The 23587-nt window shown below is 40.1% G+C and overlaps 4 protein-coding genes across 12 annotated transcripts; 2 read left to right on the forward strand and 2 right to left on the reverse strand.

The window, feature by feature from the left end:
- The first annotated feature begins 8913 nt into the window (after nt 1-8913).
- Nucleotides 8914-13564, forward strand: LOC111080901 (integumentary mucin A.1-like). 4 transcript variants are annotated; one of them, XM_041592562.1, is made up of 3 exons: nt 8914-8953; nt 12821-13030; nt 13124-13564. In XM_041592562.1, the coding sequence occupies exons 1-3, from the start codon at nt 8929-8931 to the stop codon at nt 13396-13398; spliced, it is 510 nt and encodes a 169-aa protein (XP_041448496.1). In that variant the 5' UTR covers nt 8914-8928; the 3' UTR covers nt 13399-13564. The 4 variants fall into 4 exon arrangements, with proteins under 4 accessions (XP_041448496.1, XP_022232435.1, XP_022232434.2 ...); XM_022376743.1 differs by lacking the exons at nt 12821-13030; nt 13124-13564 and adding exons at nt 9010-9225; nt 9318-9796; XM_022376742.2 differs by lacking the exon at nt 8914-8953 and adding an exon at nt 12652-12758.
- Nucleotides 13565-16145: 2581 nt separating this feature from the next.
- On the reverse strand, nt 16146-16709 carry LOC111080905. The gene is made up of 3 exons (XM_022376754.2): nt 16602-16709; nt 16345-16545; nt 16146-16288 (listed from the first exon to the last, which is right to left on the reverse strand). The coding sequence occupies exons 1-3, from the start codon at nt 16633-16635 to the stop codon at nt 16221-16223; spliced, it is 303 nt and encodes a 100-aa protein (XP_022232446.1). The 5' UTR covers nt 16636-16709; the 3' UTR covers nt 16146-16220.
- A 228-nt stretch (nt 16710-16937) lies between these two features.
- LOC111080904 lies at nt 16938-17693 on the forward strand. Of its 2 annotated transcripts, none has more exons than XM_022376753.2 (3): nt 16938-17047; nt 17110-17319; nt 17416-17693. In XM_022376753.2, exons 1-3 carry the CDS (start codon nt 17023-17025, stop codon nt 17622-17624), a joined length of 444 nt encoding a protein of 147 aa, XP_022232445.1. In that variant the 5' UTR covers nt 16938-17022; the 3' UTR covers nt 17625-17693. The 2 variants fall into 2 exon arrangements, with proteins under 2 accessions (XP_022232445.1, XP_022232442.1); XM_022376750.2 differs by having other exon boundaries at nt 16996-17047; nt 17104-17319.
- Nucleotides 17694-18347: 654 nt separating this feature from the next.
- On the reverse strand, nt 18348-22644 carry LOC111080902 (phospholipid scramblase 1). Of its 5 annotated transcripts, none has more exons than XM_022376744.2 (6): nt 22585-22644; nt 22101-22393; nt 21291-21621; nt 19508-19998; nt 19273-19431; nt 18348-18982 (listed from the first exon to the last, which is right to left on the reverse strand). In XM_022376744.2, exons 2-6 carry the CDS (start codon nt 22263-22265, stop codon nt 18923-18925), a joined length of 1206 nt encoding a protein of 401 aa, XP_022232436.2. In that variant the 5' UTR covers nt 22266-22393; nt 22585-22644; the 3' UTR covers nt 18348-18922. The 5 variants fall into 5 exon arrangements, with proteins under 5 accessions (XP_022232436.2, XP_022232438.2, XP_022232439.2 ...); XM_022376746.2 differs by lacking the exon at nt 22585-22644 and adding an exon at nt 22495-22512; XM_022376747.2 differs by lacking the exons at nt 22101-22393; nt 22585-22644 and adding an exon at nt 21681-21839.
- Nucleotides 22645-23587: the final 943 nt, after the last annotated feature.

The following is a 23587-nucleotide window of genomic DNA, read 5'->3' on the forward strand; positions in this document are numbered from 1 at the left end:
GAGCGGTGGAAAGTGGAGGCAGAAAATGGGAAAAATGAGAGCGAAAAAAGAGAGAAACGAAATACAAAGAGAAACAAGAAAAAAAATAAAATTAAAAAAAAAATGCAGCGACCTTCTGCTGATTTCTGTGCGCCTGATATCTCAGATTTGAATTTAACGGTTTTCTGCCATTTGAGCGGTGGAAAGTGGAGGCAGAAAATGGGAAAAATGAGAGCGAAAAAAGAGAGCAACGAAATACAAAGAGAAACAAGAAAAAAAGAGAATTTAAAAAAAGCAGCGACCTTCTGCTGATTTCTGTGCGCCTGGTATCTCAGATTTGAATTAAACGGTTTCTGCCATTTGAGCGGTGGAAAGTGGAGGCAGAAAGTGGGAAAAATGAGAGCGAAAAAAGAGAGCAACGAAATACAAAGAGAAACAAGAAAAAAATAGAATTTAAAAAAAGCAGCGACCTTCTGCTGATTTCTGTGCGCCTGGTATCTCAGATTTGAATTTAACGGTTTTCTGCCATTTGAGCGGTGGAAAGTGGAGGCAGAAAATGGGAAAAATGAGAGCGAAAAAAGAGAGAAACGAAATACAAAGAGAAACAAGAAAAAAAATAAAATTAAAAAAAAATGCAGCGACCTTCTGCTGATTTCTGTGCGCCTGGTATCTCAGATTTGAATTTAACGGTTTTCTGCCATTTGAGCGGTGGAAAGTGGAGGCAGAAAATGGGAAAAATGAGAGCGAAAAAAGAGAGCAACGAAATACAAAGAGAAACAAGAAAAAAAGAGAATTTAAAAAAAGCAGCGACCTTCTGCTGATTTCTGTGCGCCTGGTATCTCAGATTTGAATTTAACGGTTTTCTGCCATTTGAGCGGTGGAAAGTGGCGGCAGAAAATGGGAAAAATGAGAGCGAAAAGAGAGAGCAACGAAATACAAAGAGAAACAAGAAACAAAGAGAAATCAAAAAAAGCAGCGACCTTCTGCTGATTTCTGTGCGCCTGGTATCTCAGATTTGAATTTAACGGTTTCTGCCATTTGAGCGGTGGAAAGTGGAGGCAGAAAGTGGGAAAAATGAGAGCGAAAAAAGAGAGCAACGAAATACAAAGAGAAACAAGAAAAAAATAGAATTTAAAAAAAGCAGCGACCTTCTGCTGATTTCTGTGCGCCTGGTATCTCAGATTTGAATTTAACGATTTTCTGTCATTTGAGCGGTGGAAAGTGGAGGCAGAAAATGGGGAAAATGAGAGCGAAGAAAGAGAGCAACGAAATACAAAGAGAAACAAGAAAAAAAGAGAATTTTAAAAAAGCAGCGACCTTCTGCTGATTTCTGTGCGCCTGGTATCTCAGATTTGAATTTAACGGTTTTCTGCCATTTGAGCGGTGGAAAGTGGAGGCAGAAAATGGGAAAAATGAGAGCGAAAAAAGAGAGCAACGAAATACAAAGAGAAACAAGAAAAAAAGAGAATTTAAAAAAACCAGCGACCTTCTGCTGATTTCTGTGCGCCTGGTATCTCAGATTTGAATTTAACGGTTTTCTGCCATTTGAGCGGTGGAAAGTGGAGGCAGAAAATGGGAAAAATGAGAGCGAAAAAAGAGAGAAACGAAATACAAAGAGAAACAAGAAAAAAAATAAAATTAAAAAAAAAATGCAGCGACCTTCTGCTGATTTCTGTGCGCCTGATATCTCAGATTTGAATTTAACGGTTTTCTGCCATTTGAGCGGTGGAAAGTGGAGGCAGAAAATGGGGAAAATGAGAGCGAAGAAAGAGAGCAACGAAATACAAAGAGAAACAAGAAAAAAAGAGAATTTTAAAAAAGCAGCGACCTTCTGCTGATTTCTGTGCGCCTGGTATCTCAGATTTGAATTTAACGGTTTTCTGCCATTTGAGCGGTGGAAAGTGGAGGCAGAAAATGGGAAAAATGAGAGCGAAAAAAGAGAGCAACGAAATACAAAGAGAAACAAGAAAAAAAGAGAATTTAAAAAAACCAGCGACCTTCTGCTGATTTCTGTGCGCCTGGTATCTCAGATTTGAATTTAACGGTTTTCTGCCATTTGAGCGGTGGAAAGTGGAGGCAGAAAATGGGAAAAATGAGAGCGAAAAAAGAGAGAAACGAAATACAAAGAGAAACAAGAAAAAAAAAAATTTAAAAAAAAATGCAGCGACCTTCTGCTGATTTCTGTGCGCCTGATATCTCAGATTTGAATTTAACGGTTTTCTGCCATTTGAGCGGTGGAAAGTGGAGGCAGAAAATGGGAAAAATGAGAGCGAAAAAAGAGAGCAACGAAATACAAAGAGAAACAAGAAAAAAAGAGAATTTTAAAAAAGCAGCGACCTTCTGCTGATTTCTGTGCGCCTGGTATCTCAGATTTGAATTTAACGGTTTTCTGCCATTTGAGCGGTGGAAAGTGGAGGCAGAAAATGGGAAAAATGAGAGCGAAAAAAGAGAGAAACGAAATACAAAGAGAAACAAGAAAAAAAAAAATAAAAAAAAAATGCAGCGACCTTCTGCTGATTTCTGTGCGCCTGGTATCTCAGATTTGAATTTAACCGTTTTCTGCCATTTGAGCGGTGGAAAGTGGATTCAGAAAATGGTAAAAATGAGAGCGAAAAAGAGAGACACGAAATACAAAGAGAAATGAGAAAAAAAAAGAAAATTAAAAAAAGCAGCGACCTTCTGCTGATTTCTGTGCGCCTGGTATCTCAGATTTGAATTTAACGGTTTTCTGCCATTTGAGCGGTGGAAAGTGGAGGCAGAAAATGGGGGAAAATGAGAGCGAAGAAAGAGATCAACGAAATACAAAGAGAAACAAGAAAAAAAGAGAATTTAAAAAAAGCAGCGACCTTCTGCTGATTTCTGTGCGCCTGGTATCTCAGATTTGAATTTAACGGTTTTCTGCCATTTGAGCGGTGGAAAGTGGAGGCAGAAAATGGGGAAAATGAGAGCGAAAAAAGAGAGAAACGAAATACAAAGAGAAACAAGAAAAAAAGAGACTTTAAAAAAGCAGCGACCTTCTGCTGATTTCTGTGCGCCTGGTATCTCAGATTTGAATTTAACGGTTTTCTGCCATTTGAGCGGTGGAAAGTGGCGGCAGAAAATGGGAAAAATGAGAGCGAAAAGAGAGAGCAACGAAATACAAAGAGAAACAAGAAAAAAAGAGAAATCAAAAAAAGCATTGACCTTCTGCTGATTTCTGTGCGCCTGGTATCTCAGATTTGAATTTAACGGTTTCTGCCATTTGAGCGGTGGAAAGTGGAGGCAGAAAATGGGAAAAATGAGAGCGAAAAAAGAGAGCAACGAAATACAAAGAGAAACAAGAAAAAAATAGAATTTAAAAAAAGCAGCGACCTTCTGCTGATTTCTGTGCGCCTGGTATCTCAGATTTGAATTTAACGATTTTCTGTCATTTGAGCGGTGGAAAGTGGAGGCAGAAAATGGGGAAAATGAGAGCGAAGAAAGAGAGCAACGAAATACAAAGAGAAACAAGAAAAAAAGAGAATTTTAAAAAAGCAGCGACCTTCTGCTGATTTCTGTGCGCCTGGTATCTCAGATTTGAATTTAACGGTTTTCTGCCATTTGAGCGGTGGAAAGTGGAGGCAGAAAATGGGAAAAATGAGAGCGAAAAAAGAGAGAAACGAAATACAAAGAGAAACAAGAAAAAAAATAAAATTAAAAAAAAAATGCAGCGACCTTCTGCTGATTTCTGTGCGCCTGATATCTCAGATTTGAATTTAACGGTTTTCTGCCATTTGAGCGGTGGAAAGTGGAGGCAGAAAATGGGGAAAATGAGAGCGAAGAAAGAGAGCAACGAAATACAAAGAGAAACAAGAAAAAAAGAGAAATCAAAAAAAGCAGCGACCTTCTGCTGATTTCTGTGCGCCTGGTATCTCAGATTTGAATTTAACGGTTTCTGCCATTTGAGCGGTGGAAAGTGGAGGCAGAAAATGGGAAAAATGAGAGCGAAAAAAGAGAGCAACGAAATACAAAGAGAAACAAGAAAAAAATAGAATTTAAAAAAAGCAGCGACCTTCTGCTGATTTCTGTGCGCCTGGTATCTCAGATTTGAATTTAACGATTTTCTGCCATTTGAGCGGTGGAAAGTGGAGGCAGAAAATGGGGAAAAATGAGAGCGAAGAAAGAGAGCAACGAAATACAAAGAGAAACAAGAAAAAAGAGAATTTTAAAAAAGCAGCGACCTTCTGCTGATTTCTGTGCGCCTGGTATCTCAGATTTGAATTTAACGGTTTTCTGCCATTTGAGCGGTGGAAAGTGGAGGCAGAAAATGGGAAAAATGAGAGCGAAAAAAGAGAGAAACGAAATACAAAGAGAAACAAGAAAAAAAAAAATTAAAAAAAAAATGCAGCGACCTTCTGCTGATTTCTGTGCGCCTGATATCTCAGATTTGAATTTAACGGTTTTCTGCCATTTGAGCGGTGGAAAGTGGAGGCAGAAAATGGGAAAAATGAGAGCGAAAAAAGAGAGCAACGAAATACAAAGAGAAACAAGAAAAAAAGAGAATTTTAAAAAAGCAGCGACCTTCTGCTGATTTCTGTGCGCCTGGTATCTCAGATTTGAATTTAACGGTTTTCTGCCATTTGAGCGGTGGAAAGTGGAGGCAGAAAATGGGAAAAATGAGAGCGAAAAAAGAGAGAAACGAAATACAAAGAGAAACAAGAAAAAAAAAAAATTAAAAAAAAAATGCAGCGACCTTCTGCTGATTTCTGTGCGCCTGGTATCTCAGATTTGAATTTAACCGTTTTCTGCCATTTGAGCGGTGGAAAGTGGATTCAGAAAATGGTAAAAATGAGAGCGAAAAAGAGAGAAACGAAATACAAAGAGAAATGAGAAAAAAAAGAAAATTAAAAAAAAACAGCGACCTTCTGCTGGTTTCTGTGCGCCTGGTATCTCAGATTTGAATTTAACGGTTTTCTGCCATTTGAGCGGTGGAAAGTGGAGGCAGAAAATGGGGAAAATGAGAGCGAAGAAAGAGATCAACGAAATACAAAGAGAAACAAGAAAAAAAGAGAATTTAAAAAAAGCAGCGACCTTCTGCTGATTTCTGTGCGCCTGGTATCTCAGATTTGAATTTAACGGTTTTCTGCCATTTGAGCGGTGGAAAGTGGAGGCAGAAAATGGGGAAAATGAGAGCGAAAAAAGAGAGAAACGAAATACAAAGAGAAACAAGAAAAAAAGAGACTTTAAAAAAGCAGCGACCTTCTGCTGATTTCTGTGCGCCTGGTATCTCAGATTTGAATTTAACGGTTTTCTGCCATTTGAGCGGTGGAAAGTGGCGGCAGAAAATGGGAAAAATGAGAGCGAAAAGAGAGAGCAACGAAATACAAAGAGAAACAAGAAAAAAAGAGAAATCAAAAAAAGCATTGACCTTCTGCTGATTTCTGTGCGCCTGGTATCTCAGATTTGAATTTAACGGTTTCTGCCATTTGAGCGGTGGAAAGTGGAGGCAGAAAATGGGAAAAATGAGAGCGAAAAAAGAGAGCAACGAAATACAAAGAGAAACAAGAAAAAAAATAGAATTTAAAAAAAGCAGCGACCTTCTGCTGATATCTGTGCGCCTGGTATCTCAGATTTGAATTTAACGATTTTCTGCCATTTGAGCGGTGGAAAGTGGAGGCAGAAAATGGGGAAAATGAGAGCGAAGAAAGAGAGCAACGAAATACAAAGAGAAACAAGAAAAAAAGAGAATTTTAAAAAAGCAGCGACCTTCTGCTGATTTCTGTGCGCCTGGTATCTCAGATTTGAATTTAACGGTTTTCTGCCATTTGAGCGGTGGAAAGTGGAGGCAGAAAATGGGAAAAATGAGAGCGAAAAAAGAGAGCAACGAAATACAAAGAGAAACAAGAAAAAAAGAGAATTTAAAAAAACCAGCGACCTTCTGCTGATTTCTGTGCGCCTGGTATCTCAGATTTGAATTTAACGGTTTTCTGCCATTTGAGCGGTGGAAAGTGGAGGCAGAAAATGGGAAAAATGAGAGCGAAAAAAGAGAGAAACGAAATACAAAGAGAAACAAGAAAAAAAATAAAATAAAAAAAAAATGCAGCGACCTTCTGCTGATTTCTGTGCGCCTGATATCTCAGATTTGAATTTAACGGTTTTCTGCCATTTGAGCGGTGGAAAGTGGAGGCAGAAAATGGGAAAAATGAGAGCGAAAAAAGAGAGCAACGAAATACAAAGAGAAACAAGAAAAAAAGAGAATTTTAAAAAAGCAGCGACCTTCTGCTGATTTCTGTGCGCCTGGTATCTCAGATTTGAATTTAACGGTTTTCTGCCATTTGAGCGGTGGAAAGTGGAGGCAGAAAATGGGAAAATGAGAGCGAAAAAAGAGAGAAACGAAATACAAAGAGAAACAAGAAAAAAAAAAAAATTAAAAAAAAAATGCAGCGACCTTCTGCTGATTTCTGTGCGCCTGGTATGTCAGATTTGAATTTAACCGTTTTCTGCCATTTGAGCGGTGGAAAGTGGATTCAGAAAATGGTAAAAATGAGAGCGAAAAAGAGAGACACGAAATACAAAGAGAAATGAGAAAAAAAAAGAAAATTAAAAAAAGCAGCGACCTTCTGCTGATTTCTGTGCGCCTGGTATCTCAGATTTGAATTTAACGGTTTTCTGCCATTTGAGCGGTGGAAAGTGGAGGCAGAAAATGGGGAAAATGAGAGCGAAGAAAGAGATCAACGAAATACAAAGAGAAACAAGAAAAAAAGAGAATTTAAAAAAAGCAGCGACCTTCTGCTGATTTCTGTGCGCCTGGTATCTCAGATTTGAATTTAACGGTTTTCTGCCATTTGAGCGGTGGAAAGTGGAGGCAGAAAATGGGGAAAATGAGAGCGAAAAAAGAGAGAAACGAAATACAAAGAGAAACAAGAAAAAAAGAGACTTTAAAAAAGCAGCGACCTTCTGCTGATTTCTGTGCGCCTGGTATCTCAGATTTGAATTTAACGGTTTTCTGCCATTTGAGCGGTGGAAAGTGGCGGCAGAAAATGGGAAAAATGAGAGCGAAAAGAGAGAGCAACGAAATACAGAGAGAAACAAGAAAAAAAAAGAATTTAAAAAAACCAGCGACCTTCTGCTGATTTCTGTGCGCCTGGTATCTCAGATTTGAATTTAACGGTTTTCTGCCATTTGAGCGGTGGAAAGTGGAGGCAGAAAATGGGGAAAATGAGAGCGAAGAAAGAGATCAACGAAATACAAAGAGAAACAAGAAAAAAAGAGAATTTAAAAAAAGCAGCGACTTTCTGCTGATTTCTGTGCGCCTGGTATCTCAGATTTGAATTTAACGGTTTTCTGACATTTAAGCGGTGGAAAGTGGAGGCAGAAAATGGGAAAAATGAGAGCGAAAAAAGAGAGAAACAAAATACAAAGAGAAACAAGAAAAAAAAAAATTAAAAAAAAAATGCAGCGACCTTCTGCTGATTTCTGTGCGCCTGGTATCTCAGATTTGAATTTAACGGTTTTCTGCCATTTGAGCGGTGGAAAGTGGAGGCAGAAAATGGGGAAAATGAGAGCGAAGAAAGAGATCAACGAAATACAAAGAGAAACAAGAAAAAAAGAGAATTTAAAAAAAGCAGCGACCTTCTGCTGATTTCTGTGCGCCTGGTATCTCAGATTTGAATTTAACGGTTTTCTGCCATTTGAGCGGTGGAAAGTGGAGGCAGAAAATGGGAAAAATGAGAGCGAAAAAAGAGAGAAACAAAATACAAAGAGAAACAAGAAAAAAAAAAATAAAAAAAAAAATGCAGCGACCTTCTGCTGATTTCTGTGCGCCTGGTATCTCAGATTTGAATTTAACGGTTTTCTGCCATTTGAGCGGTGGAAAGTGGAGGCAGAAAATGGGGAAAATGAGAGCGAAGAAAGAGATCAACGAAATACAAAGAGAAACAAGAAAAAAAGAGAATTTAAAAAAAGCAGCGACCTTCTGCTGATTTCTGTGCGCCTGGTATCTCAGATTTGAATTTAACGGTTTTCTGCCATTTGAGCGGTGGAAAGTGGCGGCAGAAAATGGGAAAAATGAGAGCGAAAAGAGAGATCAACGAAATACAAAGAGAAACAAGGAAAAAAAGAGAATTTAAAAAAAGCAGCGACCTTCTGCTGATTTCTGTGCGCCTGGTATCTCAGATTTGAATTTAACGGTTTTCTGCCATTTGAGCGGTGGAAAGTGGAGGCAGAAAATGGGGGAAAATGAGAGCGAAGAAAGAGATCAACGAAATACAAAGAGAAACAAGAAAAAAAGAGAATTTAAAAAAAGCAGCGACCTTCTGCTGATTTCTGTGCGCCTGGTATCTCAGATTTGAATTTAACGGTTTTCTGCCATTTGAGCGGTGGAAAGTGGAGGCAGAAAATGGGGAAAATGAGAGCGAAGAAAGAGATCAACGAAATACAAAGAGAAACAAGAAAAAAAGAGAATTTAAAAAAAGCAGCGACCTTCTGCTGATTTATGTGCGCCTGGTATCTCAGATTTGAATTGAACGGTTTTCTGCCATTTGAGCGGTGGAAAGTAAAGGCAGAAAATGAGAAAAGAGAGCAACGAAATACAGAGAAACAAGAAAAAAAAAGAAACAAGCAGCGACCACTCTTGGATGAAAATCAATGGCATAAATATTAAAATCTAAGTGAAAATATTAAAATTTCAGTGTTTTTTTTTTCGTTAGGTGTTGAAAAAAATGAAAAATAATTTACGAAACACAAGTACAACGGGAGCAAATGGATCGTGACTGAGCAGCGCGAGATCGAAGGGCACGAGAGAGAGAGCGAGCTAACTGTCCGCTGTTGGCAACACCGTCAACCGACTGTTAACTTTGCGATGTTAACAGCGCTGCTGACCTGAACACAGAGAAAACAGCTGTTTCGCAAAATATTTACAGCCCTTTATAAAAGGCCAAGTATCAGCAGTGTTCCAGCACAGAACTTGGCGCTTTACGTAACAACACCAAGATGTGGAAAATTTCTTTGCTATTGGGTGAGCATCTAGGAGTCGAGTCCACAGTTGCAGTAGAAGATACTAACTTAGTCAAGTCCTAGCTATCGGTTGCATTTGCGTGGCTAGCCAGACGATCATATCGCCGAGGGGCCATAGAATTTGCCAGCGCAAGAACACCAGATGTCTACACAATGAGGTCCGTCTGGGAACTTCCGACGATGTTACTGTTGGCTTTAACAACCAATGCCGTGGGAGTGATCCCAGTTGGCGCGATATCACCCGGTGCCAGTTGGCTGACGCCACCTGCCAATGTAAGTCTAAGAACGATAGCGCTATAGCGGCGTATATTATTAATGATATTTTATAATTGATCAATTTATCAAATTTATTTATGTATTTTCAGTGACTATAGTGCAGTTTAGGGCACTTTCCTGTGAAAATGTGGGAATAACTCTTCAGTCTGGTCCAACCAAGAACAGAACTCGTCGCACGGGACAATGGACGCGCCGTAATCGCCCTACTCTCCCTACTCTCCCTACTCTTCCTACTCTTCCTACTCTTCCTACTCTCCCTACTCTCCCTACTCTTCCTACTCTCCCTACTCTTCCTACTCTCCCTACTCTTGATCCGAACTGTCCTGACTGTACTCTCCCTACTCTCCCTACTCTTCCTACTCTTCCTACTCTCCCTACTCTGCCTACTCTCCCTACTCTTCCTACTCTGCCTACTCTTCCTACTCTTCCTACTCTCCCTTCTTACCGTACTTGACCGACTCGCCCCATACGCAGACCCCTCCCTTCCACATAACCCATCGAATAAAATATTTATGCAAAATAGAAAATCAGAAAACTCTGATGAATAAAAATAAACAACTCAATGCTGGCAAATACATATTTTGAAATTTTGTGTCATTAAACTTAAGTCTGAGTTCTTAGGTAACAGTTGAGAAACTGTCCACGAGGTGCTTTTATGGACATACATATAAAGTTGTGTTCAATGATATAGTAGTGCTGGGTTATATTAATTTAAAAAAATGAAAAAACAAAGCAAATTAATTTAAGTAAGCCACCATGCATTAGCTCAATTTAGATATCGAATAATTTGATGAAAGAAAGTTTTGGACATAGCGGTACTTTTGAAATTGATTTTTATCGGAAAAGATCGACGTTTTGCCATGGCCAACTGTCCAACTGGATCTTAATCTTATCGAAAGCGTATGGGGGAAGCCAATCCGTCAACCGGAGCAACGTTTTAGCAAGTTTTCAATTGAGTTTCGTTTTTTCTTTAAATCTTCTAAAAAAATACTACCATTTCATTGAACAACATATTTCATGGGTACTCGGCTTATGTCATGTAAAACAAGAATATGGAACTCGAATGCATGGATTTTTTAATTCTGACATTCTAGTCTATCTAAAAAGGTATAATTTGTTCAATTTGGATAGCTAGAAGTGTCTCAAAAAGAGTTTTGAAAGTGGTGAGGTGCGGCACTACTATTTCATTGAACACAACTGTACGTATTTACGGGAAGTTGTTTGCACAAGTGAAACGAATAGGATGCATTTCGGTTAGTATAAAACTGCTTGTGCATTGTTCGATATTTCTTACAAAATAGACAACAAATATTATCTGCTTACTTAAGCTAATTGATAATGATATTTTAAATGCAAATAAATGATGATAAAAAGCGGAATTTTCTCCTTGAAAACGTTTTCTTGGCTTGTGTTGCATGGTACAAATTAAATTTTTGCAACTGCTTACATCCTTGGTGGGCAAACTGGAATACTCATTGGGATAGGTATCAAAACTGGCTTTCGTTGTCTTATTCAGCGCCTCCTCTTCGGCACTCAGCAGGAAACGCTGTTTCATGAATCTATAGGTGGCCAAACAGCAGGCCACAGTCACGGCAGGCATAGCGATATCGACGCTCCATGTAAGACGACCCTCTGGAGTTGCCCGCACTCCAAGTCCATGTGGGAATGAGAAGGTTGGCATCTGCTGGACATTATGTGTACTTGAATGCAAGTCAAACTTAAAATAATATGTGTGTCAGTGTGATCAAATCAATGCAGAAATTATGCGCAGGCCAGTGATTCAAAATATATATATATATTATATATGTATATTAAACAACGTGGCATATAAAACCTATAAATTCCCGTTCTTATAAATACATCATATATGCCTCAAGTCTAAGTGTAACATTCTGTTGATTTTGGGTTTTTATTTTATTAAAAAATCCGAGTAATACATTTGAATACATAAATATCTTCGAGTACATCAATATAAGAAATATCTCCTGAAAACTTAAGCATCAATAACATCAATGTAGATTATTGTACTGAATACATGTGTACTATGTGTGTGTTTTATATACATATACGAGTATTGTGTATACGACACTCAGAATACAGATTAAATTACATGGTTCACGTGGGAGTTAATCATAAGCTAGTAGTTCCTGTTTCACTGTGCATCGTTGTAGGAGGTACACAAAATTCATTAAGGAAGCAGAAGGAGCGGAAAAACGATGAATGGAGAATAATAATAATGATAATTGAAGCTAAAGACCATAAAAAGCTATAAGAAGTCGAGTAAATAGAAATTCTAAAATGTATACAACAAACAGTCTAATTTATAAATGTGCATCGATGATCGATCTACCTATCGATGAGTGACAGGGCAAACAAAGAGAAGATTACCAAATACCAAAATCACAATATTTTAACATTCTTTTTACAGTTTGTATAAGTTTGACAGAGGTTAACTTATAAATAATACAATTAATGATAATGAACAAAACTCAGCAGGAGGCGTGGCAGTCAATTGGAAGACTTTAGCAAAATGAAATAGTTAAATTATGAAACTCATTTGATGGCGAATGATGAGCGAAGATCGAAGAGCGTTGGCAACATTCGAATTTAACCGTTTTCTGCCACGTGAGCGGTGGAAAGTAAAGGTAGAAAATAAAAGTGGAGGCGTAAAATGGGAAAAATTAGAGCGAAAAAAGAGATCAACGAAATACAGAGAGAAACAAGAAAAAAAGAGAAACAAGCAGCGACCACTCTTGGATGAAAATCAATGGCAAAAATATTAAAATCTAAGTGAAAATATTAAAATTCCAGTGCTTTTTTTCTTTAGGTGTTGAAAAAAATGAAAAATAATTTACGAAACACAAGTACAGCGAGAACCAAAACTCGGAAAGCTTTAATGGAAATGTTTGACAACGGGACTTTATTGTCTTTTTGCCATTTGATGCACCGTTGTTTCGGACTTCCTGATATTTTTAATAATGGAATCTTTTCTATACAGAGTTTTTGTAGGAGGGTGGATGGATGTTCGCTAGAAGGTTTCCAAAGTCCGTGGTTCCCAGTAAAGTAATCGGGGCGTGCTTCGATTTATATATATGTATATTTGTAGAAGTTGTGTTGATCGCTTGGCACTCGGAAAGCCGCTTGTAGGTTTGTTCGGTGGTGGAAACAGGCAAAGAAATAGCGCTGTCGCTCCGTACGGGGAGTAGAAGGCGAATAAATACTATGTATTTTGGCAGCTTAGTGCTAGCGTCAGTGCTGAAGAGTCGAGTGGATCTTGACTGAGCAGCGCGAGAGGGAAGGGCACGAGAGAGAGAGAGCGAGCTAACAGTAAGCTGTTGGCAACGCCGTCAAACGACTGTTAACTTTGCGATGTTAACAGCGCTGCTGACTTGAACACAGAGAAAACAGGTGCTTCGCAAAATATTTCCAGCCCTTTATAAAAGGCCAAGTATCAGCAGTGTTCCAGCACAGAACTTGATCTGGCGCTTTACTTAACAACACCAAGATGTGGAAAATTTCTTTGCTAATGGGTGAGCATCTAGGAGTCGAGTCCACAGTTGCAGTAGAAGATAGTAACTTATTCAAGTCCTAGCTATCGGTTGCATTTGCGTGGCTAGCCAGACGACCATATCGCCGCGGGGCCGTGAGATTTGCCAGCGCAAGAACACCAGATGTCTACACAATGAGGTCCGTCTGGGAACTTCCGACGATGTTACTGTTGGCTTTAACAACCAATGCCGTGGGAGTGATCCCAGTTGGCGCGATATCACCCGGTGCCAGTTGGCTGACGCCACCTGCCAATGTAAGTCTAAGAAAGATAGCGCTAAAGCGGCGTATATTATTAATGATATTCTATAATTGATCAATTTATCTAATTTTATGTATGTATTTTCAGTGACTATAGTGCAGTTTAGGACACCTTCCTGTGAAAATGTGAGAATAACTCTTCAGTCTGGTCCAACCAAGAACAGAACTCGTCGCACGGGACAATGGACGGGCCGTAATGGCCCTACTCTCCCTACTCTTCCTACTCTCCCTACTCTTCCTACACTCCCTACTCTTCCTACTCTCGATCCGAACTGTCCTGATTGTACTCTCCCTACTCTTCCTACTCTCCCTACTCTGCCTACTCTTCCTACTCTTCCTACTCTCCCTTCTTACTATACTTGACCGACTCGCCCCATTCGCCGACCCCTCCCTTGCACAGAACCCATCGAGTAAAATATTTATGCAAAATGGAAAATCTGGAAAATCTGGAAATTCAGGAAAGTCTGATGAATAAAAATAAACAACTCAATGCTGGCAAATACATATTTTGAAATTTTCTGTCATTAAACGTACGTCTGAGTTCTTAGGTAACAGTTGAGAAACTTTCCACGATTTATGGACATACATATACAGTTGTGTTCAATGAAATAGTAGTGCTGGGTTAAATTAATTTTTTAAAATGAAAAAACAAAGCAAATTAATTTAAATAAGCCACCATGCGTTAGCTCAAGTTAGATATCGAATAATTTGATGAAAGAAAGTTTTGGACATAGCGGTACTTTTGAAATTGATTTTTATCGGAAAAGATCGACGTTTTGCCATGGCCAACTGTCCAACTGGATCTTAATCTTATCGAAAGCGTATGGGGGAAGCCAATCCGTCAACCGGAGCAACGTTTTAGCAAGTTTTCAATTGAGTTTCGTTTTTTCTTTAAATCTTCTAAAAAAATACTACCATTTCATTGAACAACATATTTCATGGGTACTCGGCTTATGTCATGTAAAACAAGAATATGGAACTCGAATGCATGGATTTTTTAATTCTGACATTCTAGTCTATCTAAAAAGGTATAATTTGTTCAATTTGGATAGCTAGAAGTGTCTCAAAAAGAGTTTTGAAAGTGGTGAGGTGCGGCACTACTATTTCATTGAACACAACTGTACGTATTTACGGGAAGTTGTTTGCACAAGTTAAACGAATAGGATGCATTTCGGTTAGTATAAAACTGCTTGTGCATTGTTCGATATTTCTTACAAAATAGACAACAAATATTATCTGCTTACTTAAGCTAATTGATAATGATAATTTAAATGCAAATAAATGATAATAAAAAGCGGAATTTTCTCCTTGAAAACGTTTTCTTGGCTTGTGTTGCATGGTACAAATTAAATTTTTGCAACTGCTTACATCCTTGGTGGGCAAACTGGAATACTCATTGGAATAGGTATCAAAACTGGCTTTCGTTGTCTTATTCAGCGCCTCCTCTTCGGCACTCAGCAGGAAACGCTGTTTCATGAATCTATAGGTGGCCAAACAGCAGGCCACAGTCACGGCAGGCATAGCGATATCGACGCTCCATGTAAGACGACCCTCTGGAGTTGCCCGCACTCCAAGTCCATGTGGGAATGAGAAGGTTGGCATCTGCTGGACATTATGTGTACTTGAATGCAAGTCAAACTTAAAATAATATGTGTGTCAGTGTGATCAAATCAATGCAGAAATTATGCGCAGGCCAGTGATTCAAAATATATATATATATTATATATGTATATTAAACAACGTGGCATATAAAACCTATAAATTCGCGTTCTTATAAATACATCATATATGCCTCAAGTCTAAGTGTAACATTCTGTTGATTTTGGGTTTTTATTTTATTAAAAAATCCGAGTAATACATTTGAATACATAAATATCTTCGAGTACATCAATATAAGAAATATCTCCTGAAAACTTAAGCATCAATAACATCAATGTAGATTATTGTACTGAATACATGTGTACTATGTGTGTGTTTTATATACATATACGAGTATTGTGTATACGACACTCAGAATACAGATTAAATTACATGGTTCACGTGGGAGTTAATCATAAGCTAGTAGTTCCTGTTTCACTGTGCATCGTTGTAGGAGGTACACAAAATTCATTAAGGAAGCAGAAGGAGCGGAAAAACGATGAATGGAGAATAATAATAATGATAATTGAAGCTAAAGACCATAAAAAGCTATAAGAAGTCGAGTAAATAGAAATTCTAAAATGTATACAACAAACAGTCTAATTTATAAATGTGCATCGATGATCGATCTACCTATCGATGAGTGACAGGGCAAACAAAGAGAAGATTACCAAATACCAAAATCACAACATTTTAACATTCTTTTTACAGTTTGTATAAGTTTGACAGAGGTTAACTTATAAATAATACAATTAATGATAATGAACAAAACTCAGCAGGAGGCGTGGCAGTCAATTGGAAGACTTTAGCAAAATGAAATAGTTAAATTATGAAACTCATTTGATGGCAACATTCGAAATGGCGAGAATCTTTTTGTACGCATTTGACTATTTTTATTAAATATATATACATAGTCTCTATTATACGAATGTTTGACAGCCAAACAATGTACTCATTTAATTAAGTTCACGTGCACGCTGATGCGCTGAATCTCTTTTAACAAATTGTTATCGGGTATTTATCTTTTTTGAATTCAATCGATAGCACCATTTCATGGTAGCGAGCCTTTGGCAGACATCAATAATATACTAGATATGTCCGTTTCATGGTAGCGAGCTTTTGGCAGACATCAATAATATAATAGATATGTCTGTTTCCCATCGATAGTTCCATATCGAGGATATTTCTGATATCTGAGCAAAGCTTGTCGCCATGAAACATGAATTGAATAAAACGCTGTGGTTCTAAAATATTAAATAAATTTATTTATTTAACCAGTTTTCGATCGGAGATTTTTAGGCGTCAGGCGGTTTGGGTGTATCGGAACTTAATTGTGTTGCGACACAGTCAAAACTTCGAATCTCTAAATACGGGAAAAATATGGCCTGGTCAACAGTAGTGACTGCACATTATCTGCACTGTTATTTACTGGTTCCATCTTCTTTGAATATCGGGCATAAAAAAAACCTTTCTTTTTACTCCAATGCTCTCTTGTATATTTTATTTTAATTTTAATTTAAATCATCATATCAATTGTCAATAAATCCTCAGTTCCTGACACGTTGCATATTAGCAAGTTCAGCTATATCTGCACAGTTCAAGCGACGATTGGCTCCTACAGATACAAATAATTTCGAATACCAGAATAAAAACAGTTTGAAATTGACTTACCTAGACAGTTTAATCTGGTAAGCTCGCATCGGCTAATATCGCGCCAAACCCAGGTAGTACGAGTCTTACTCCTGCACTCCCTATTTAATGTGGGCAGGGTACGATCCACCCGATTGTTCAAACTCCTCGAACAACTTTCGCAAGCGCGTCGCAGTGCATCGCAGTCATCCCTCTGACTAGATATCATAGTCAGGCAGAGGACTAATAATGAGAAGAAGGATAATGCCAAAACTAATTGAATTGTTATACTGACTTACCGACAAATAAAGCCAAAACTATGCTGATATTCATTCTCTGTGTTTACTTGTGGCTGATGAGAACTACTCGTTCTGATAACTACTGAATACTACTAAAGCCGGACCCTTTATATACCTTTAGATATCAACCAAAATAAAGGTGTTCTTTCGAAAACATAAAAAACAAATTACGAAACACAAGTACAACGAGAACAAAAACTCGGAAAGCTTTAATGGAAATGTTTGACAACGCGACTTTATTGTCTTTTAGCCATTTGAATGCACCGTTGTTTCGTGCTTCCTGATATTCGTAATAATGGAATCTTTTCTATACAGAGAAAACAGGTGTTTCCCAAAATATTTCCAGCCCATTATAAAAGCCCAAGTATCAGCGGTATTCCAGCACAGAACTTGATCTGGCGCTTTACGTAACAACACCAAGATGTGGAAAATTTCTTTGCTATTGGGTGAGCATCTAGGAGTCGAGTCCACAGTTGCAGTAGAAGATACTAACTTATTCAAGTCCTAGCTATCGGTTGCATTTGCGTGGCTAGCCAGACGACCATATCGCCGCGGGGCCGTGAGATTTGTCAGCGCGAGAACACCAGATGTCTACGCAATCAGGCACGTCTGGGAACTTCCAACGATGTTACTGCTATCTTTAACAGCCAATGCCGAAGGAATAATCCCAGTTGGCGCGATATTACCCGGTGCCAGTTGGCTGATGCCACCTGTCAATGTAAGTCTACGAAAGATATAGCCGCTATAGCGGCGTATATTATTAATGATATTTTATAATTAATCAATTTATCTCATTTTATTTATGTATTTCCAGTGACTATAGTGCAGTGTAGGACACTCTCCTGTGAAAATGTGAGGAGAGCTCTTCAGTCTGGTCCAACCACGGACAGAACTCCTCGCCCTACTCGCACTCCTCGCCCTACTCGCACTCCTCGCCCCACGCGCACTACTCGCCCCACGCGCACTCCTCGCCCCACCCGCACCACTGGCAGACCCCTTCCTCCCACAGAATCCATCGAATAAAATATTCATGCAAAATGGAAAATCAGGAAAACTCTTATGAATAAAAATAAACACCTCAATGCTCTCTAATACATATTTTGAAATTTAATTGACATTAAACTTGAGTCGAGGTTTCTCAGGTGAGAGTTAAGAAACTTGCCAAAAGGTGCTGTTTGCCAAAATGTTTGTGCATATGTACATAGATATATACATGTACGCGAAAGTGTTTGCACAAGTGAAACGAATAGGATTAATTTCGATTAGTATAGAACTGCTTGTGCATCGTTCGATATTTCTTACAAGATGGACTACAAATAATGTCTGCTTACTTACGCAAATCAATTATAATAATAAGCTGAATTTTCTCCTGGGAAACGTTTCCTTGGCTTGTCTTGCATGGCATTCATTTTCCTCTCTCTAGTCTCTCCTTTGTTTGGTTTGATTATGTTATGTTATATTATGTCTTGCCAAGATCGTGGCCTTAAAAGGGAAAGGCGTCCAGGAGCTGAGCTTGCGACTCTCCGAGGAGATCTGCTCTGCATGTTGCAGTCTTCGTAGTCCAGCCGACAGCCAGGGCAGTCGAGTTGCACTCGCGTCGTCGCCTGCGTTGATAAATCCATGGAATCGTCAAGTTTCTGAAACGAGAAATTGGCAACCGATAAGGCAATTTATATATGTACACAAAACCCATTTCCGTTCTTATAAATACATCATATATGCCCTAAGTCTATGTGTAACATTCTGTTGATTTTTGTTTTTCTTTTATTAAACCTTCCGAGTAATACATTTGAATACATAAATATCTTCGATTACATCAATATAAGAAATATCTCCTGAAAACTTAAGCATAACATCAATGTAGATTATTGTATTGCATACATGTGTACTATGTGTGTGTTTTATATACATACATATACGAGTATTATGTATAAGACACTCAGAATACAGATTAAAGTACATGGTTCACGTGGGAGTTACTCATTAGCTAGTAGTTCCTGTTTCACTGTGCATCGTTGTAGGAGGTACAAAAAATTTCATTAAGGAAGCAGTTTTTCGTTGAAGATGATTGTGGCGATTGTGGCAAAGGAGCAAAAATGCCAACGTGTTACTTAAGCGTAGTAGATACGAATATCCCGGCTATGAGGCCTGAGTTTGTCAGGTCGGTTTACGGTTTACGGTCCTTAGCATTAACAAAGATTCCAGTATTTTGATTCCATTTCCATTTTTAAGCATTTGGTAGAGAGTCGTCAGCTTTGGCCATCAGCAGACTAGAACGCGGTGGTTCAGAGACCACTGCAACAACAACACGTGTCGAATTATTACAGCATACCCGGTCCGTCGGTTTCCCGGTTGCCAGACTTCTCAAAGAACATTGCATCCTGGGGGAACAGAAAAAGAAAAAGCCACATTAGTCATTAGTCAATTTTCGACACGATTCTCGGTTCTGACTCAGAGCGGGGCAAGCGGGGCCTAAACGAACAAAGCTGGACTTGTACTGGACTGGACTGGGTGCATTCAGACCTTACCTCAGCACCAACGAAGCCTGCCTCGCACCCGTTTGACAACCTTAAGCCGATAAAAGTGAACGCTGTACAACTGAGTTGTGGCAACAAGCCCATTCGATCTGTTAGTGCAGCAAGCCTTTGAGCCAGCAACGGAAACTACTTACAATCAAGAATGTGGCGCCCAGCAGAACCGCCTTCATACGCACATCCAGGTCCAGTGGGAAGCTGATGCCGAAGAAGTCCGCATCCGTGAAGATTTCGCGCGCCAGTCCAGACCACTGCTTCGAGATCTTTCCGATCTTCTCGCCAGTCAGCGAGACCACCTGGTGAGTGGAGAAAACAATAGAACAATTAGTAAAGAAAGCGGTAAAAATTGGATTAAAGTAAATCAAAACCCACATTGAACTCCACCTCGCCACAGAGGGAGAAGGTGCAGAAGGGACCCTCAATGCGCAGCACTGTGTCCCCGATGTGGTTGAGGATGCGGAAGGAGGGCGAGCAGATGGACCACTCCTGTTCAATGGTGCCGATAACGTTACCCGGCGGTGCGGATACTTCAATGCTTTGCAGGCAGCAGGGGAAGCAACAGGCCGAGCAGGCCAGGGGCCGGTGCATGTGGATCACCTCCTGGCGGTAGTTGTCGAACACCTTCATGTCGAAGGGACGGGACGGACCACAGCAGTTCCGCGTGCAGCAGTCGTTGTCTTCCACCGCATAGTATACCTTCTGGCCAAGCGCGTTCTTGATGGAGAACTTGTTGTTGGTCTCGAAGCCGGTGAAGGCCTCGAGCAGCTCCACCTTCTGCTTAACCAAAAGCTGGTCGACAGTCGTAAGGTATTCCAATCCGCGCGGACAGTTCGGAATTCCGGCTGGTATACTCATCCAGTCGCCTAGAATATAACAATCAATTAGAGTTAGTCTCGTCGTAATCTTCCACAGTGTATATGTAGTTCCAAATTGAATCAACGCGCACAAAAGGCATCTTGTTCATATCGTTCATGCCAGTGTGTCAATTGGTCAATGTCGCCACACAATTGCTGCCTTCTGTAATTGAAGGCCCCACAAAGGGAGGGACCAACCCGAGTTCAAGTATAACCTATTGTCCGCCTTCAAGGCACGTATCACGGCTTTTGTATCTGTATCTAATCTCTGCGATGAAGATAAGCTTTATGGCAAAATCTCATGTGTTAATTCTTGTATTTCATCACGACAGAATTATATCACACGAGTCCTACACTGGGGGAATGACGCCCCCCAAATGGGGTTCTAATTGATACTGATTCCCGCTCACCTTCTGTCCTCTTCGCTGATGTAATACTCGTATCCCTTTCGCTTGGCGGACTTGTTCAGGCGCATGGTGTGTCGCAGCTTCTTGGGCAGCGGTTTGTTGGCCTCGCGGCAGACCAGCTGCTTCAGCGTCTGCGATCTCGAGCAGAGGTGAGTGTACTTGCTGTAGAGCGTGTGCCATATGAAGCGTATCACCTTTGAGCCGCTGCTAACACCTGTTCCACCCCTCTGCTCGCAATGCTCGCCGCTCAAATCCAATGTGGAAATGTAATTTGAGGCAGCACCTGGCACTGCCACTGGCACTGGTACAGGGCCTACTGATTCTCCTGCGGTGGACATGGCGAACGCGATTTATTGACGACCACTTGCAAAGCTGCACAGAGATGAACTGAGGCGTCTGGCCCCGTCCGAGCACACAAGTTGACATCGACCGAGGTTGTGTGTGTGCGGAAAATCAACGTAGACTACATAGTCGAGCGTTTTAAATGCCGCTTTGTGTTACTTTATTGGTCCAATTAAGGCATCCCGATAAGCTTCGAGTTTCGAACGGACAGCAGAAGACACACACTGACAATGACAGCGGCAGGCAAACGCATCTCTGGGCCTGATAAGCGATCGTAAAACAAGAACCCGAATCTCTCAGCTAGGTAAATATTTACACGCGTCCTATTTTTCGTCGGCTTAGTGTTAGATCGAACACTTTGTTCTGTGGCGATTCCCCCACCTCAACATCTACGAGTGGCGTAGCTCATCGGAGTCTGGTCTGCCCGATGGGTTCATTGGATGCGGCCCCGGCGAGCGTTCTTTTAGCTGATTGGATGCAGTATCGCGAGTCGCGGTGCATTGACACGGCGGCACGTAAACAAACAGAGACGCGGCTTTCGTGATAACTTGCCTCCTGCTCCCATTCCGGGTCCCATGCCTGGCTGAGGCTGAGCGGGCGGCATTCCGGGCTGCGTCACAATGGGCTGCTGCGGTGGTCCGGCCGGTCCTGGGGGATATCCATAGGGCTGCAGTGGTCCCGCCGGTCCTGGTGGATAGCCAAATGCTTGCTGCGGCTGTCCCGCCGGCCCAGGCGGATAGCCAAAGGATTGCTGCGGTGGTGGACCTCCTCCGCCGCCGCCCACATACGGCGGCTGTCCTGCCCCATAAGGTGGCGCCTCTCCGTAGGGCGGCATCTGTGGCACTGGAGCGTAGCCTTGTGGATGCTGGCCCGCCGAAAAACCCTAAAAAAGATAAAGACTTGAGTAACAGATTTTCAATTGGTGGGCGTTCCGTGGAGTACTTTCGTGGCGTCTGTCTGCCTAAAATCTATTAATAATTTCTCCACTAATTCAGTTCTATTCACTTTAGTTGCAATTTCTGTACAAATGAAACGTGTTTTTCCTGTTCTGTTTGTTATTTCTGCTGGGGTGGCTTGACTTTAAACCTTTCTCTTCATCGTTCCGCTGACTTCTGACTAATATTTGCTGTTTTGTATAATTGCTGGAACTTTATGTGGGGTGGGGGCAGAACGAATTCTTCAACTTGATAAGCATACTACATGCAGATGGGGTAATACGTACGTATACAAATGTGGGACATGTCAAATAATGATTAATATTAAAAATTGCTTAAGTATGACGTCATGGTTGTGGCGTGTATACCGTACATTTCGCTTTAGCAACGCCCCCCACTCGGCCTGCACCCATTTGATGTGACTCACGTAATTCAATGGCGGCTGTCCCGGCGGCTGGTGATGCGGCGATGGAGCATACGGATTATTGGCTGGCGGGGGATATCCGTATCCCTCGGGTGGCGGTGCATTGGGCTGGTAACCAGCGCCAAAACCAGGCGGCACATAGCCCCCCTTATTCACGTTGCTGTTCATTGTCTCCTCTGATGCTCCTCTTGTGCGTTGTTCTTGCTGCCCTACGGCGGGGTTTTCCTTGTCAAGCCCCACACGCAATCGCAACAATGCTGATTTGTTTTGCACGCACTTTTAGTCAATTAATTATACTAGAAATATTTAATAATGTGTTTATTTATATGTGTATATATAGATTTAGAATTATGTGAAATTCTCCCTTTGACAATGGAACCTAACAATTCCCAATTACATATTTCCGTTGGGGGAACAAACGGTATATGGGATTTTTCCCAATTGTGTACAAATTGCATGGGAATTATAAATATCCAAATGGACTCACTTTAATCGCGATTTCAATCAGCTGTTTGTAGAGGTGTCAAACCATCGAGGGCACTATCGATAGTATCGATATTTTACTGCTAGTCTCTACTATCGACGGTTTTGCGACTATCATGATATTATCGAGCTACAGTCGTTGCGCTTTTGATATGTTTGGATTGGCTGCTATAAAATACGAAGACAAATTTGTAAACAAATCGACAGGTGGCATCTAATTTTTACAATGAAAAGTTCCTAAAAGGGGTTTCAATGGTTTTTTAATAATTATTTCAGTCCGATACTATTACGACAGTATCGATTGTTTTTTCAAAACATTCGACGTTGATATTCCTCGATATTGATATTCCGTTTAATATTACCAGCTAGCTGGGACTCTCAGCCCTAAACAAATAATTTTATCCGATAGATACATACATTTTTTAAGAGATTGGCAAGTTTTCAGAAGTCCTTTTTATTGGATTATGTACATATTAAGGTTCAAACAAAAACAGCATTAAACGAATTTGTCGTCGTTTTGTGGCGCTGCCAGACTCGTACAATTCGTAGTTGCTGCGGGCTGCCATAACGTGATATTTTGTGATATGAAATTCGTCAATTTTGATATTCAGTTTAATATTACTAGATAGTTGGCCCTCTCAGCCGTAAACAAATAATTTTATCCGATAGATACATAAATTTTGTTCAGGATCGGCTAGTTTTTAGAACTCTTTTTCATTGGATTGTTTACATATTAAGGTTCAAACAAAACCGGCCAAAGCATAAAACTTAAATGTTGACTAAATGTTATGTCAGTGTTGCTGGTCAACCAAGTATCTTCTATGCGTATGTACTTTTGTATACCTTATTTCTTTCAATGGGTGTGAAAAGTTTTGTTCCAAGCTCCAGTGAAACATTATTTATGATTTTATCCTAGATTGACATGTTTTTTACCTCTTAATGTATATGTTTTGTGTTTTATAAATACATTTATCCCGGTTCTGATATCTATTATTGGAACCCGTGAG

The sequence above is a fragment of the Drosophila obscura genome, unplaced genomic scaffold (genome assembly GCF_018151105.1).
Source record: "Drosophila obscura isolate BZ-5 IFL unplaced genomic scaffold, ASM1815110v1 contig_181, whole genome shotgun sequence".
Taxonomy (NCBI): domain Eukaryota; kingdom Metazoa; phylum Arthropoda; class Insecta; order Diptera; family Drosophilidae; genus Drosophila; species Drosophila obscura.

Bases quoted from the DNA above. Each gene is read 5' to 3' on its own strand.
- LOC111080901 (XM_022376743.1), top strand. From the start codon at position 8,929: ATGTGGAAAATTTCTTTGCTATTGG. The intron at 8,954-9,009 runs GTGAGCATCTAG...AACTTAGTCAAG, and splicing joins GAAAATTTCTTTGCTATTGG to TCCTAGCTATCGGTTGCATT. The intron at 9,226-9,317 runs GTAAGTCTAAGA...ATGTATTTTCAG, and splicing joins GGCTGACGCCACCTGCCAAT to TGACTATAGTGCAGTTTAGG.
- LOC111080905 (XM_022376754.2), bottom strand. From the start codon at position 16,635: ATGAATATCAGCATAGTTTTGGCTTTATTTGTCG. The intron at 16,546-16,601 runs GTAAGTCAGTAT...TCTCATTATTAG, and splicing joins AGTTTTGGCTTTATTTGTCG to TCCTCTGCCTGACTATGATA. The intron at 16,289-16,344 runs GTAAGTCAATTT...TTGTATCTGTAG, and splicing joins TACCAGATTAAACTGTCTAG to GAGCCAATCGTCGCTTGAAC.
- LOC111080904 (XM_022376750.2), top strand. From the start codon at position 17,023: ATGTGGAAAATTTCTTTGCTATTGG. The intron at 17,048-17,103 runs GTGAGCATCTAG...AACTTATTCAAG, and splicing joins GAAAATTTCTTTGCTATTGG to TCCTAGCTATCGGTTGCATT. The intron at 17,320-17,415 runs GTAAGTCTACGA...ATGTATTTCCAG, and splicing joins GGCTGATGCCACCTGTCAAT to TGACTATAGTGCAGTGTAGG.
- LOC111080902 (XM_022376744.2), bottom strand. From the start codon at position 22,265: ATGAACAGCAACGTGAATAAGGGGGGCTATGTGCCGCCTGGTTTTGGC. The intron at 19,999-21,290 runs GCAAGTTATCAC...GTTATATTCTAG, and splicing joins ACCCGGAATGGGAGCAGGAG to GCGACTGGATGAGTATACCA. The intron at 18,983-19,272 runs GTAAGTAGTTTC...CTGTTCCCCCAG, and splicing joins TGGGCGCCACATTCTTGATT to GATGCAATGTTCTTTGAGAA.